The 16088-nt window shown below is 44.6% G+C and overlaps 1 protein-coding gene across 2 annotated transcripts in view; it reads right to left on the reverse strand.

The window, feature by feature from the left end:
- The window catches only part of gria1b (glutamate receptor, ionotropic, AMPA 1b), a 44064-nt gene that overhangs the window by 2618 nt on the left and 25358 nt on the right, over window positions 1-16088 (reverse strand). Inside the window, exons 12-15 of one of the 2 annotated variants that reach the window (XM_062536781.1) lie at window positions 7947-8145; window positions 6863-7110; window positions 2947-3061; window positions 1305-1439 (exon numbers count right to left, since the gene is read on the reverse strand). In XM_062536781.1, the coding sequence (XP_062392765.1) occupies window positions 1305-1439; window positions 2947-3061; window positions 6863-7110; window positions 7947-8145 (697 nt within the window). Of the gene's footprint in view, window positions 1-1304; window positions 1440-2946; window positions 3062-3627; window positions 3743-6862; window positions 7111-7946; window positions 8146-16088 lie in introns of both variants that reach the window. The other variant, XM_062536780.1, reaches the window with a different exon arrangement.

Consider the following 16088-nt stretch of genomic DNA (forward strand, 5'->3'; position numbering starts at 1 on the left):
TTTTTTCATTATAAATCATGCATTGCCATTACTGTTATCATTAGTTTTAGAAAAACAAAAGCATTTGCCATTCCATAATCATAACCATAACTAAGTTAAATGTAAATTTGGTCAACTCCATGACTGTGACAATTCCACAAGATGATTCTAATTATAATAGATGATGACAATAATATGAATACTGCTAACAGTAAGTACTCCCACAGCTTGTGATACAATTGTTTCTACAAGGTGTGGTGGAACATTCCAGAGGCCAAAAAGTAACAAGTTCTTTTTAAAAGAGTTTGTGTTCTACCCCGCTCACTACTCTAGAACCCTTTTCACCCTTCAAAAACTTTGGGGTTTTGGCAAACAGCTAATCCGAATAATCAAAGGGGAAGACTTTTACTTTAAACGGGTCTTGGAGCCCCAAGTCAATTATGAACACTTTAAAAATATGTATCATAAACAACAATAACAACAACAGCTTGTTACTGGCAGAGTATTGATAGTGCCTCACAGGAAAACAACCACTTTTTATGTCCATGGGGAATTAGTACTAATGGAAGAATAGCTACATCTGAAGATTTCTCCTCACTTGCCCTGACACTGGGCTTTAAGGAAAAAACTCCTGCAATGGAAAAATAATAGTCCTCTGCCATAACAATAATGAAAGCAGTAGTGTGCTTGCTTGGAGCCCACTCTCTTTCACATTAGTTTAACATAATGAAACCCTGTAGGCTTGAAACTGTAGCTAATGATCTGGATGTTGGCTTGAACATCCTTGCTGAATAAATGATTTAAATCCAGTGCACTTCAATGGATCCGGAAGATTATCTTCTTGGGCTGACGACGCAGCCTAATCAAGACTGTTCAGGGCAGTGATTTGTGGCTGTGATACTTTAAATTTGGCAGTCACATGATTGTGATGTCGACCCAATGAGTCTTGTAAACACTTTCAAGAGCACTGCCATTTGGGTCTGAAAGCAGCTCCTGGGTGGTTAAACAGCCTGACTACAGTACATTACTGGAATCGTTCCTAAACAGTCGACTGTTATGTGTGTTCTTAAGATGATGTAATGGAACAGACAGCTTCAAAAGCCACTTATGAACTTATCAAACTAAAGCGCTTCAGCGACAAGTCAGTTAAGCAAATGTATGGCACCTCCTTGTATCTGTGTGCATGCATGCATGTGTCAGAGTAGGGAGGGATGTCTCTCTCGCTCTTTCACTAACACACACTCTCTCTCACACTCACTCTCTCTCTCTCTCTGTGCGTTTGTGCGTGTGTGTGTCTCAGTGCATCTGTGTAGTAAGTGCAACACCTTCATCCGCTGCGACTCGATTCTGGATTTGTAACAGAACTCGACCAGGGCCACGAGCATGGCGAGGCCCAGGCCTCCGATGAGGATGTAGAAGACTCCAGCCACATTACTGAGGCTCAGAGCGCTGGTCTTATCCTAGACAACACACAGCCGTCTTTAGTTTTTCATGAAATGGATGCAGACCCAAATTGCACACAATAAGGCACCTCAAAGAAAATATAAACCCACTCACTCTAACAAAATCACAATCATTCTTACACACACACACTGACATTTGCTCTAAAAATATAACATAACATAATACAGCATATTTTAATATAATCCAGCAAGCACAATTTACTTTTAATACTAGATAGCAATGGTAATTAAGACAGAATTCACAAAGACATGCAGGTCCATGCACAGATCACATATACTTGGATTTCCATCAATCTGACTGACTAATTCTACTCTGTATGTACAGAACAGATATGCATAATTAACGAAATATATGAATTACAACAATGATAAGAAAAAAGGATATTCTATGGTGATTGAACTCCCCGATATTTTACATTAAAGGATCTTTCATTAAACGGTTTAGATAGTTTAAAGTTCATATATTGGGAGGGCCATGCAGTATATGGATCCAGAGTTGGACTGTTGTCATAAAGCCTCCGGGCATACGCGCTTAATTATTTAGAGCTGGAGAACATATATAGTCTATAGGGGGAGGCCACTGGGAGGGGCTAATCCCGTAGCTAACCCTGGTGGTTAGGCATCATCACATGAAGGGCTCTGGGCATCAGTGTCATGCATCAGCCTGGTGACCGCTTTTGAGGTCTCATCCAGCATGCACATTGTCTTGGGACGGATACAGGGGGTGAACACCACTGGAGGGGGGCTCTTGGGGAAGCAAACCAGTTATGAGAAGGGGGGTGGGGGAGGTGGAGGGGGGGATTGGGATATTTTCATCTCACTGCCCTTTATCTCCAAACAGTCATTTGCTCTGGCCTCTCAAATAGGGCCGATTTATACACCGGCAATCCTTTTTGAGAACAAAAGGCAAGTGGGAAAAAAAAAAAAAAAAAAAAAAACATGCCGTGAGATACACGGCAAGAGCAATTCAACAGATTTAGAGAAATCGTGATTGAAGAGGGAAATGTTTGAAGAGGATAGATATATTTTTGTATGGGCCTTTGAAGTGATCTATGCTGTATGCACATTAGGCATCTTCCCTGAGGTATTTGCTTAGCTTAAATATTTAATTGAAAATATAGATCTCCATGAACATCACGCTGAGCCGTTTCGTACTCGGCTCTTTGTCTGCTTTTAATGTTTCGTAATGAATAAAGCTGACTCATTTCAATAGACCAACAAATTGTATTTATTTCTTTTCTCGTCTAAGCCTAAGCTGCCGAGCTAACTAGCGAAGGCTACAGCACTGTCTAGGGCCCTAAATGGCCCTTTTAGATGGCTCACGGGGCTTTTTTCTAGAAGATTCTCACAAGTTGTTGACACCAGAGCAAAGTGGGCAAATGGCAGATTGGAGACAAAGCGCTTGAAGAGAGAGCTGAGTGGCAGGGGAGAGGAAGAGAGACCTTTGACGAGGCATTAATGCTGGAGTCTTGGTGTTAAGTAGAGGACCAACGTGTGGACTGACCTTTCTTCCGGAATCCTTGCTTCCACATTCCCCTTTATCGTACCACCATTTGTTTTTCATTTTGTCTAAGACGGCTTGCTCATTGAGTTTCAACACCGCTAGGTTTACAGGGATTCTTCAACCAGGGAAATAACATAAATAACATTAAGCATGTTATCTTATGTTATTCAGAACATAGTAGTAAACATACACCCATAATAATGTATTGATGTGTTCTACAGATAGTCTACAGATAGAAAAGAAAATCACAAAACACATTTTGAAAGTTGTCACTGTCAAAGTGATATGCGTTAATACTCCATCTAGCTTGGCTTGCTTTCTCCCTACTGCAAGATGTGTATTACAATATCACTTTGGGTAACCGGCAAGATTTGAAAACACTCGGTTGTGCACTTTTCCTTTTTGTCAAAAACTACGTGGCCACTTTGTCAAACACAACACGTGCCAACTTCAAAATTCCTATTTCTTTTTTACACGCATCAATTCACCCAATTTGCAGAAAAGAAAGGAACATCCAAATGAGCTCTAATCAGCCCATACACATTGTATGGAGGACGTTTCTCCTCGTGGGGAGAGCGCTCCAGAATTTGGGGGGTGCATCCGATGTGTTTGCTAGCGGTAGTTGCCGGTTACCCCCTGCTGGTGGTGGTTACCCGCTGGTTCACTCATACTGGGTCTGACCTTGGAGTCCCCGCCCCCGCTGCCGCACTCTCCCTTGTCGTACCACCATTTGTTTTTCAATTTGTCCAACAGGCCCTGCTCGTTCAGTTTAAGTACTGCCAGGTTTACTGCGTTTCTTGAAATGATAATAAAATAATTCTTGGTCAGCATAAATGGAGATGTGATAACGGCGAGGCAGAGGTGTTATTAGTAGGAACTTAAATTTCGGAAAAGAGAAGTAAAAAGAAGAAGTAATAAATATCTGATTATGTACCTGGCTCTGTATGTAAGAAAGAAAAAAAAACAGAAAAGCAACTGCACTGGTAGTTTTGGTTTTGGCAATGTGTAATAATGTTGTGTGACCAAACTGTAGCAGATTTTACCAAGCAAGACAAGAACTCATGGAAGAGAAATATAAGGATTACCAATGCTCTGGATTTGAACTCAGAGCACAAACACACCCATCCCCAACACCCCCCGCTCCTTCCAAACTGCAGAAAGCTTAGTCGGGTCATTATCATGCTAATATTCAAATTAGCTTACTACTTCACTGCAGTTACAGGAGGTTAAATTTCGGGAGGCCGCTGTGGAAAATCACTACCGCGATCTAATTACTGGTTTTCCCATTTATCTTTCCCCCACTTTAAAAACAGGACACAATCCAGAGCATTCGTAACACCTCACACACCCCGACTCCTTGTCTTTATCGTCATTTGGTATCTTCACTGGTATATATCATGGATAACCCTTTTCTCTGCATTGCAGGGAGACGTGCCAAGCAGCAATGGATAAACATACCTACGGAGGGTCGAGCCCTCGGGCCTAAGTGCTGTAAAAGTGTCTTTCTCAGTAAAACCCCTGAGTTCCTTCAGGCCCCGTGAGCACGGGACTGAAAGAGCTCAGTGTGCTAATGGATGCCGGACAGAGTAAAAGATGCATCTTGCATATGATTCAGCACAAAGAAAGGCGGCGAGATTCATCGAGACATGATGGACCCAACACACGAGATGAGGAATGTAGAATGAGGTGCCAAGAGACGTGAGAGAGAGTAAACATTTCAAACTCAAAAGCAAATGGTTTGAAGTGCTACACTTGATGCCAGTAACATTCCAGGTAGTTGCAACATTAACACTTGATGGCAATGGATATCATAAAGGTATGTGAATAATGCATAGGAAACACGTAGATACCAGTAGATAAACAGAAGCAAGAGAACAATATTTTATTACAAAAAGATGCTTTGATAGTCTTAACCTGCAACCAATAGTCCAATATCATACTAACTATAAAACGATGAAAATAGCATTATCAAAGTAGTATTTACGACTACATGACATTTTTAATAAGTTCTGATAAATATTTATAGGTTTGCATGTTAATTGAGTAAGGTGTTTGCGTATCCAAAAGTGTTTGGATACGCAAAACAGTGGAGGTGTGGAGGAGGATATGTGCGTAGCCATATTATACACTATTATTTGCGATTCTCATCAAAGTTCTCATCAAAAGACACACTTTTAGTATTAAACTTTAAAAGTTTGAAACAAAGCAGTGCTTTAATGTCACCTTTAGGCACATTCTGGACTTGGAATGCACCAAGCTGACAATGAAATGCTAGATTCTTAATAGCACGCCAACACATCTCAGTGGTGATGGAGACGCTGCATTAATCAAGTTATCATGGCATGATGCCCCCCTGCCATACACGAGGTAGGCAAGATGAAGCTTATGGGCTGCAAGTTCCCTGGTATTATTCCTGGGGCGTTGCACTGATATCGACATGGCTCCATGTTCTTAAAACAACATGTAAAGACATTTACTGGAGTTGTGACTCCTTACTGCAGAGATACACTGAAAATGCAAAGCTGTGCTTTTGTGGATTAATAAAAACACTGAACTTTAACTACGCTACTTAGGGTACTTAGTAGGATACTTAAAGGCTAAGGGTATTGGCCTCACTCACTATACTCTTCAGAGCAGCTGCCTTTTCAAAGCTCTGACAAATTTGCTCACTAACTATGAATAAACCTAGATTTGAAAACTGATATAAGATACTTTGAAACAGATTAACAGATGTTTATCACCTAGTTATTTAAATATGAAAAGAACATTTCAGTTATTCCACTTCTATAGAAGACAGCTAAAAAAAAATCTATTAATAGGCTGTCATTGGTTCTCACACCTTGCGACAGTCTTTGCACACGCACAATATATATATAGCCCATTAGGTAAACAAGATCATGATGAGTTTCCTTTATAAGCCCACGCAATCGATCTCATGCGAATGAAGTGACACATCACTTGTCTTAGCAGGAACCTTCGGAAAGTACTCAGGGTAATATTACTCACGAATGAAGTAGATAAAGTCAGCTCGGAGAAGCCGTGACAACTGACATAGCCTACCGACAGGTCTACTTAATAGATTTTCTATTAATGTCCTCTATGGGCAGACGTAAGCACTTTTACTGCATGTCCTAAGTGCTTTCCTTGCACTGTGTTACCACAATCTGTTATATGATGAGGGATCAGGACTATGTCTCTATGGGCATGTGTCCTTGATAACAACACTTAAGTCGCAATACAGCTTATAAGTGCTAGTCCCTGAAAACGAATTAGGCACGTCCTCTAGCTGACTTTAAAGGCCTCATAATTGTAATATCACATAATGAGTACTTTGCAAAGGCACATTAAGAATACAAAAATGACAGTGAATGTTGAAATATATCCTGTGATATATATATATATATATATATATAAGGATGAGTGAAACGTTGTTATTCATGTATGTACTTAACGATGAGTTTCAAGCAGGAGAAGAAGAGGATTGTGAGCGTAGAGAGTGTAGGGAATAATAAAAGCACAATGAGATAGAGCAGAAGGTGTGAACAGGACAAGAGAAGGGAACATCACACACATTCCAGGGAGCTATGAGGCAAGAGAGGTCTATGTTCTCTTTACAATTAACATGGAACAGAAGCTAGGGCAATCTAGCGTGAAGAGGGCAATCTAGCCTGAGATAATACTATACTATCAAAATAAAAATATTTTAAAGTCATACTGATTTTTAATTAGTAGTTTAAAGAAGTTCTGAGCTAGTTGAGATGATTCTAAGAATGACTATTCCCCTTACATTTAAGATGAGGGAGCACGTTGTGGTAAATATCCTCTCCTGCCTCAGGTAAGCCTTTGCATTCACAATTAGATTAAGCCATCAACAAAGGACTGCCATGGGTGGGAATGTTATGTGAAAGAACAATACCTTAAGGGTGATCCTTTGGGTGTGGCTACTCCGTAGCCCTTGGAGTCCAGGTTGCCCCCCACTTTCATGGTGTCGCAGGGCTTGCGCTGCTCGATATACTCATTCATGGTGGACTCCAACAAGTACGCATACTTCCCCTTAGATTTCCTGACTCGCGCCACCCCCTCGTCGGTAGTCTTCACAAACACGGAGGGATCGGCCGACTTCATGTATGACCACATCTTCTCAAAAACGGCTATCTTGGATCTCTACAGACACAAATATAAGAGAGCATTAATCCACACCAAGAATGTGTACACACTTTGCTAACATTTGGTAACAATTATATTGCTTCAAATCCCTGCTGCAAAAGGGAAATCTAGTCATTGAAATACAAATAAAAGCAGTGAAACACTTTTCCCAGTATAACATAATTATGGAGACGCATTGTGTTTGACCTGATTAACCTAACCTCACATCCTTCATAGTCATACTATCACATTGTCACATTCCAAAGATCATGATTGCAGGTGTACAGCAGAATCAACTGTAAAATTAATTTTACTTCTTCAAACAGCTGATTGACACCATCGCAATTAACACAGATGTGCTGTGTTGGATGATTCATGCAACTAAGTGATATGTTGTGAAACACTGGAAATCCTGCGCTCTGCGGTCATGTATTTTGTTTTGACTGGGAAACAGAGTGGGAGTGGCAGAAAAATGGCAAGCTAAAGCTGAATCTAGTATACGGATAGTAAACTATAAATGGAATACAATCACACAATTTACCACGACATTGTCTTTCGGGCTTACAGGGTCAACAGTGTGGGGCTGTTCATTTGGAGTTGAGAAGGAAAAGCGGACATACTGTACTTATCGCAGGGTTTGCACTTCCTGTTTTTCTCTCCTGATTGTTTTATCACTGACTTGATTCTAATGTGATTCAAATGGAGTCTAATCTAACACAAGACAATCATGTTACACAAGTTAAAAAGCACTCCACTTCATTTTCAAAGTTGGTGGAATCCCAACTCATCCTGTGCCGTTTATATCACACATCTGTAATGTATGTTTTGGCAGGCAGGAGAATGTAATTGCAAACCTTGAAGAATTCCTTGGTGGAGCCACCGTCCAATGTACCATAGGCAATCTCTGTCTGTTTGGCCAAGTCTTCAGCACTCTCAATGGGGGATACCATCCTCTCCACGGTGAGGAAGGCTGCCAGGTTGGCAGTGTAGGACGAGATGATAATGAGGGTGAAGAACCACCACACACCCCCAACGATACGGCCAGAGAGAGATCTGCAGGGAAAACAAGCCACAACACAAGAGTGATCTAGCCTGGAAAAAAACAACAACCAAAGTAGAAGACCGTAAACAGAGCCAATAAAGACCTTAGTGGTTCTAAAACAAACACCACAAGCGCAGATCTGTGAATTAAGCAATTAATTAAAATGTGCCTAAAAAGTTCACTAAATAATTAAGACTCAAGGAAGGGGATGAATACAGATTCACCCCAGATGAATCTGTTGCTAGCATGCATGCGAGTAAGAGAGAGAGAGAGAGAGAGAGAGAGAGAAGGAGCAAAAGCAAGAAAGAGAGAAATTGAAGGGTTGATTTAACCATCAAACGCATCCCTGAGTGAAGGGATCACGTGCCAAGTGGAAGCATACCGCAGGAGTCTTTCTCTTGCCATGCTAGTCTGTTTTGCCCAATTAGAATTTCAATGCAGGGCCGGGTCGGATTACGCAAGTCAAGATGAAGAGAGAGAGGAAATTATGAAACGGCAGTGTGAGTTGAAAAGAGGCTGATGAAATATTGATGTGGTCGTGGCAAATGGTGCTAAAAACCAATAAGTCCAACGCAGGTATTTCAAAGGCTGCTCTCGGCTCAGGAGTACTGTAGTGCAGAGGGGGACGAATGGAAGGAGAAAAATCCTACAAATAAAAATAGCAAACTGTTGTTTTTGTACTAAGTAGCAGATAAGCTGGCCCCGGCTGGGGTGTTTTTTATATTCACTCCTTACCCCCCAAAAAAGTCGACATTCGCAGAGAACATCCCTCTCACCCACAGACCTGTTTCCAAATCTAGACTCCATGGCAATCATTCCTCTGGAAAGCAAAGCTGACAAAAAAAAAAAAACCTTCTTTTTTATCACCCAGAATCCTCTCCGCACAATGCGGCGAAGAAGGGGCTCAGAGAGAATCTCAAAAAAACAGCCAGAGGAGACCGAGGCACAGAGGGAGAGAGGGTGGTGGGCGACAACGGTGAGGAGCTTCCATGCCAGGGCTATACTTACAGAGCCAGCGAAGAAAGACACGAGAGGAAGAGCGAAAGACATGAGACGGAGAGAGAGAGAGAGAGAGAAAGAGAGAGAGAGAGAACACAGCCACATCCTCACTTCCCACTTCCGTTTGTGACAGCTAGCAGGCCTCCTATTTTTTTCCTCCTTTCGTAATTTTCGGCTCATGGAGGGCGAGTGCCATTTCCACGCCGTTTACATCACTGGGCCGTGTAGCGGGCTGTCTGTCAACCACGCACAGGCTCGCCAGCAAGTCTGTTACCAGACCTGGAAATAGGCAACAGGCATTCACGACAAAATGGGCGAATCAAGAACACATCCAGTTCCAACCCGATTTGTGTATCAAAAGCCTTGAATGCTTTTGGCCTCCATCTGGAGTTCTCAGCCATGAAATGCAGTAGGCTACACGACAGTCCCTTCAGCAGGCTCATTCTGTCGCCTTCCACGGTCTAATTGAGCTAAGGCCTCCTGCACGTACACACTAAATTACTATGTACGCCATATTTCTTTGTTATTTCAACAACTATGCCGTGACAGAAATACATTCCGAACTATAACTTCACGTGAGTCAGGAGCAATTTATATCTCACTCGGTGTCACAGAATTACAATGGAAAAAGGGCATTACTGCTGGCTGTGAGCTTTCCGTCAAGTCTGTAATGACTGAGTTTTTCGTCTATTATACACATGTTAGCTTGTCCTTCTCCATTATTCAGTGTTATGACAGGGCTCTGTGAAGTACTCCTGCACAGACACAGATGGCGCACTGCCCCCTTGCAGTCACACGGTAAACATCCCCTCTCTCTCCCCCCACTGCTGTTTTTGCCCGTTGTGCGAGGCACCGGGTCTCGACGTTCCTGCCAGATCTAATATTATCACGAGGTGCGATCTCTCTGTTCCACAGAGTTTGATGGTTCGGTGAAATAGCTCAGCGGCGGTGACTGTTTGGCCCTGCGACAAGCATGTTATTGTGTTAAATACTGTCGAGCATGCCATCGTGGCTCCATGGTGCCAGGGTCACCTCTACACTGTAAGATGGCTGCGGGCCCTTCTGGGTCCGAGTTTACACTACAACTACAATAGCGTCTGGATGCAGTTGAACCTTTAATTAGAAATGTGAGATTATTTGCCCCAAAGATTCATAAGATGAAGACACAATTAAATTGCAAAATAACTGTAGTTATCTGTGACCCAGTAGGACTTTTATATCAATGCCTAAAGACTATATTAGACAGGACTAGTACATGAATGATACAGTATATAATAGCACAGTGTGTGTGAGGGGTGTGGGGTCGGGTGTGTGTGTGTGTGTGTGTGTGTGTGTGTGTGTGTGTGCATGTATGTATGTGTGCACGTGTGTATGTGTTTCAGGAATAGCACCGCGGGGCACCCAAACGGAAGTGACAGGCCAGGCCCCGAGGGCAGAGAGGGGACGCCGAGGCGCCTGGCCAGAATGGTCACACGTGGCCCCGGGGAGCCCACTGTTTGACCCTTAACTCCCCACCTCCACCACCGCCACTCCCATACGGACACCATCCAGCACCACCTCCAGGGAACACCTCCTCCTCCCTCCACCTCCCCACCTCTGTTGCTCCCGTGTCCCACTGGCCTCCCACTGCTCCTCCTCCTCCTGCTCCTCCTCCTCATCCTCCTCCTCTCTCTGGCTCACACACACACACACACACACACACTAACACAGATCTGTGAATATCACCTCTAGACACCGCCGGCCATCACGCCACAGAAAGGCCAGTCAGTGAACAAGAATATCATGATTTAACCCTACACTCAGATACGTTATGAACTACTGTTACTACTACTACTACTACTACTACTACTACTACACACACACACACACACACACACACACACACACACACACACACACATAAATACATCTGCGGGCACACACAAACACAAAAACAAACAAAGACACCAACACACACACAAATATATGAAAATACATTCCAGAAAATATGCCTGTCTTCAGCATTCCAATAACTTATTACTGGTGGTGCTATCTGTCAGAAAGAATAACACAAATGTGCCATCCAGTAAGTCTAGACAGCCTAGAAATCCAAGAAAGATTTCATTAAAGATGACCAATAGAATTGTTGAGTATTTCCTTTAAACCGGATGAGTCAGATGAGATTACAATGTAAGAGGATGACAATATCACCTCGGGTTCTAGACAGTGTGTGCCAAGACTGCTTTGACAAGATATAAACCGTAGTGCTTCTTCTGTTGCTCAAAACAATTACATTTGTTTACTCATATTTGTAGCCTGTTGGAGTTGTTGCAAAATGCCCAAGCTATATCCCTTCAAACTGAGTTTTTTATTGTTAATCAGGGTGAACACAATAAATGTTTTAGCAGACATTCTTGCACTTGCAATATATTTGTAATTTGTGGGAGCAGCAGAGGTCAACTCTATTTTCTTTGGAAATGAATGTTTTCAAATGGAACCCTGGGTTTCTCAGTGTAGGCAACTTTCACTTCTTTCCCCAAAGCTTACTTATGGTGTGGTCATGTGATTTACTGATATTACTTCATATTAGGTTCATCTGAGGTAAGTGGTATTTGACGTTAATCAGATTGACATTTTCTCTGTTACAAGCTTTCTTCTGAGAATTATTCTGGGAACGAACTGTCGGTGTCGGCTATTTTGGTGCAGTCGATGCATCCAGCACCCCAGCAGAACTAGACAGGTGAGTAAGAGCCTGTTCAGCTGATCACTGGATCAATGAGAGAGATAAAGACAAATAAAGCTATTCATTTGCATAACACAAGGCTACTGCTGACTGGGTGTGGGAATAAACAGACAATGTGGGATATCCCAGAGACAGAACAGGAACCTGATGTGCAAATTGCCAGAGCATGAAGTCTGGCAGCCTGAGAGCGTGCACATCCTATATTCAGGGCAGACGCAGAGCCGGACATTTTGCCTGAAGAAGACTCGGTTGAAACGTTTAACTCTTTTAATTAAGCTCCGGAAGCTACTCCGGTGTGCAGACATTCTTTTTTTGTTTTTACTTTAAAATGCCAGAGCAGCAGTGACCGTTAGCCTGCATGAATGGGGAATGTATAAGTTACGGGAGGCTGTGTGTGTGTGTGTGTGTGTGTGTGCGTGTGTGTGAGCACGGGCAAAGGCGAGATCCGCTCATCTGTAATATTTTGGCTTGAAGTACTAACCACCCACCACCCAAGCTAAGAAAACCTGACCTACACAGACACTGACATTTGATGTGGTAGAAAGAGCCACTGGGCAGTGGGTACACTTTCTCTCAGTGCGCTCTACCAAGCTAGCACAAGCACACACACATTCACACATTCACACACGCTCAAGACATACTTCCAAGTGATGTACAACATCTAGAGGTAGTGTGTCAGACTAGTGGTTGTGATTCTACTGTGGTTTTTGTTTATGTTGTGATGTTATGTGCAGAAATGTCATTATCGGGGGGGAGCCTATCGGGCATCTACATCATGGATGACAGTCATTTATTGTTGTCTGAGCATTTACAGTAATATAAATTGGACAAACTAGACTGCCTCTTCCCACACATCTGAACCTTTCAAGGGGCTTAACATTTTGTTTTAACAAACATGTTATTCTTTTTAAAAAGCTTGCCAGTATATGAATGAACACTAAGGATATTCAAGATAGATTAACTGCAGGAACTCATAACACAAGTTTGATCCTGCTTCCTTGCTGCAACTGTTTGCTGTGACTGCAATGGTTGATATGAGCATACATTTTTTTTTAATCAAAATGTAAAGCCAGTAGTTCACAAATATAATTTATGTAGTAACGGATACGCTTGAATTAGCCTCTGAGGTCTAAAAAGTGCTAAGCCCTTCTGCATACCCACTGCACTTTTATCACCTCCACCTGTGATACCCACGGAAGGCACGCTGTCTACTCTACAACACCGCCTACACAAGCTGTGCGTAGACGGCCCATGACCCCAGCTTCTTCTGCTCAGCTGTAAAACCTTATCTGAAACAGCACCCGCCCCCCTTTAAACACACACACACACATATGCACACATGCACGCATACACACACACACGCACACGCACACACACACGCACACACACTTCCACGTTCCTAGCAGGCATCTGATACAGCCCTGCATAAAACGCGAGAAGTGCCGACGACAGCATGCATGCTTAAACGGGGCCAAGCAGATGAGCTGCGTTTGCACACAAGAGGAAGGCACATAGAGAGGGAAGAAGACGAGGAGTGGGAGTGGGATCGGGTGGAAGAGACTGGGACAGAGAGAGAGAGAGAGATGGGGAGACAGAAAGAAAAAGAGAAAGAGGGATAAGGTGAAAGAGAACAGGAGAGAGGGGGAGAGGGGGAGGGGAGGGGGAGGCAAACAGAAAAAGAGAGCGAGAAGGATAAAGTGAAAGAGACTGGGAGAGAGGGGGCGAGGGGGGATAGAAAGAAAAAGAGAGGGAGAGAAGGATAGAGCAGAAGAGACTGGGAGAGGGGGACAGAGAGAGAAAAGAGAAAGAATGATAAGGTGAAAGAGACTGGGAGAGAGGGGGAGAGAGAGAGAGAGAGAGAGAGAGAAAAGAGAAAGAAGGATAAGGTGAAATAGACTGGGAGAGAGAGAGAGAGAGAGAGAGAGAGAGAGAGAGAGAGAGAGAGAGAGCGAGAGAGAGATCCCCTCAGGTGGGGGAACAGGCTGCCATCCTCCAGGAGCGAGCGGGGCGAGTCAGGCGCTATCAGTGGCGTGTCAGTCAGAGGCGCGGTGCGGTGCGGTGCGGTGCGGCGTGTGGCGGGGATGGAGCGCAGATATCTGCAGTCAGCCGCTCTGCACCGCTCCACTCCAACCTCCCCTCATTATTCCACATTACAGGCCCCAGTGCAACAGTGGAGGAGGGGAGAGGAGAGGAGAGGAGAGGAGAGGAGAGGAGAGGAGAGGAGAGGGGAACTGAAAGAGGGGAGTGGGGTAGGGAGAGGAGAGGAGAGAGATAGGGAGGAGAGGAGAGGAGAGGAGAGGGGAACTGGAAGAGGGGAGTGGGGTAGGGAGAGGAGAGGAGAGAGATAGGGAGGAGAGGAGAGGAGAGGAGAGGAGAGGAGAGGGGAACTGGAAGAGGGGAGTGGGGTAGGGAGAGGAGAGGAGAGAGAGAGGGAGGAGAGGAGAGGAGAGGAGAGGGGAACTGGAAGAGGGGAGTGGGGTAGGGAGAGGAGAGGAGATAAATAGGGAGGAGGAGAGAGGGGAGACGGGAGGAGAGGAGTGAAAGATGGAAGACGGGGAAGGAGAGGAAGAGGAGAGGAGAGGGGAACTGGGAGTGGGGAGAGAGGAGAGGAGAGGAGAGGAGAGAAGTAGGAAGGAGGGAGGAGAGGAGAGAATGATTGAAGAAGAGGAAGGAGAGGAAGAGGAGAGGAGAGGGTAAAAGGGAGGAGGGAAGTGAAAGAGTGAAGAGGAGGGAGGAGAGGAAGAGGAGAGGAGAACAGCAATGTAGGAAGGAGGGGAGAGGGGGAAAGGGAGGGGGGGTGAAAGAGTACAGAAGAGGAAGGAGAGGAAGAGGAGAGGAGAAAAGGGAGGAGGGGAATGAAAGAGTGAAGAAGAGGGGAGCGGGAGAAGACTAGGAGAAGAGGGGGCGCTGGGGGAGGGGAGCGGAGAAGTGAAGAAAGAGGAGAGGACACAGAGGGAGAGGAGTAGAAGAGACTGGAGTGGACGAGGGGTCAGGGAGAAAAGAGGAGAGTGGAGGAGTGGGGAGGGGAGGAGGGGTAGAAGAGAGGAGGAGAGGAGAGTGAAAGAGTGAGGAGGGGGAGAAGAGAGGAGAGGGGAGGAGTGGGGAGGGGAGGAGAGGAGAGTGAAAGAGTGAGGAGGGGGAGAAGAGAGGAGAGGGGAGGGGAGGAGGGGTAGAAGAGGGGAGGAGAGGAGAGTGAAAGAGTGAGGAGGGGGAGAAGAGAGAAGAGTGGAGGAGAGGGGAGGGGAGGAGAGGAGGGGTAGAAGAGGGGAGGAGAGGAGAGTGAAAGAGTGAGGAGGGGGAGAAGAGAGGAGAGTGGAGGAGTGGGGAGGGGAGGAGAGGAGAGTGAAAGAGTGAGGAGGGGGAGAAGAGAGGAGAGTGGAGGAGGGGAGCCACAGAGAACCTGAACAAGCAGGAGATTATGGCTTTGTGCTGGAGCTCAAAGCGGCACAGCTATCAGCCAGAGCGTCTCTCTCCAAAGCTCTCGCCAGACCGGCTCTCGCCTGCGTTCAGACCCCGAGCGTCTCGGTGGCGTTCTGGCAAATTCCAGAAATCAACAAGAGCGCTGGGGGCTGCACGAAAAGTGGACGCCATTGACTCTCCTTCCGGTACTACAGCGAACGTGGAGACGGACGCCCCGTTGAATTACAATGTGATGAAGCCGCCCTGATTGACGGCTCTGACATTTATCAAGAACAAACACTTTTCTTTATCACCTGGTGTGTTTCTCCAAATGCTCTCCGCCCTGCACCCTCCCATTAATGCCCGCTCAGTAAATCTATAGTACACATTTCGACGCTGGAATAATAATTCTTCTTATCACACCCTCTTACACACTCCCCACCTCTTCCCCCCCCTTCCCGCTTGAGAAGAATTCTCACATTCGAATACGCCCGCTGTGAAAAGGTACTCTTAAAAAGCAACAATGACCGGATCTATACTTAGTAGATGCAGCTTCCCAGGTAGAGCACAATGTGTCTGTGAATGAGGAATTCTCTCTGCACAGCAGGACGGTAGGAGGTAATTCATGCCCCTGTGTGCGTTCAGCTAAAAAAGAAGTAGGTGTAAAATAAAGGTGTAAAAAACTCTACAAGCTTTGATGAAGCATGAGGATATGTCTGCATTTTCACTGAAAAACAAAAAAAATGAGATGGATGTGTTTTATTCTATTCTGGGGGACATTTAGCCTTTAATTGACAGGATTTGGGGGGGAAATGCACAATTAACATTTTTCTG

This window comes from Sardina pilchardus, chromosome 5, assembly GCF_963854185.1.
Source record: "Sardina pilchardus chromosome 5, fSarPil1.1, whole genome shotgun sequence".
In the NCBI taxonomy this organism is placed as follows: domain Eukaryota; kingdom Metazoa; phylum Chordata; class Actinopteri; order Clupeiformes; family Clupeidae; genus Sardina; species Sardina pilchardus.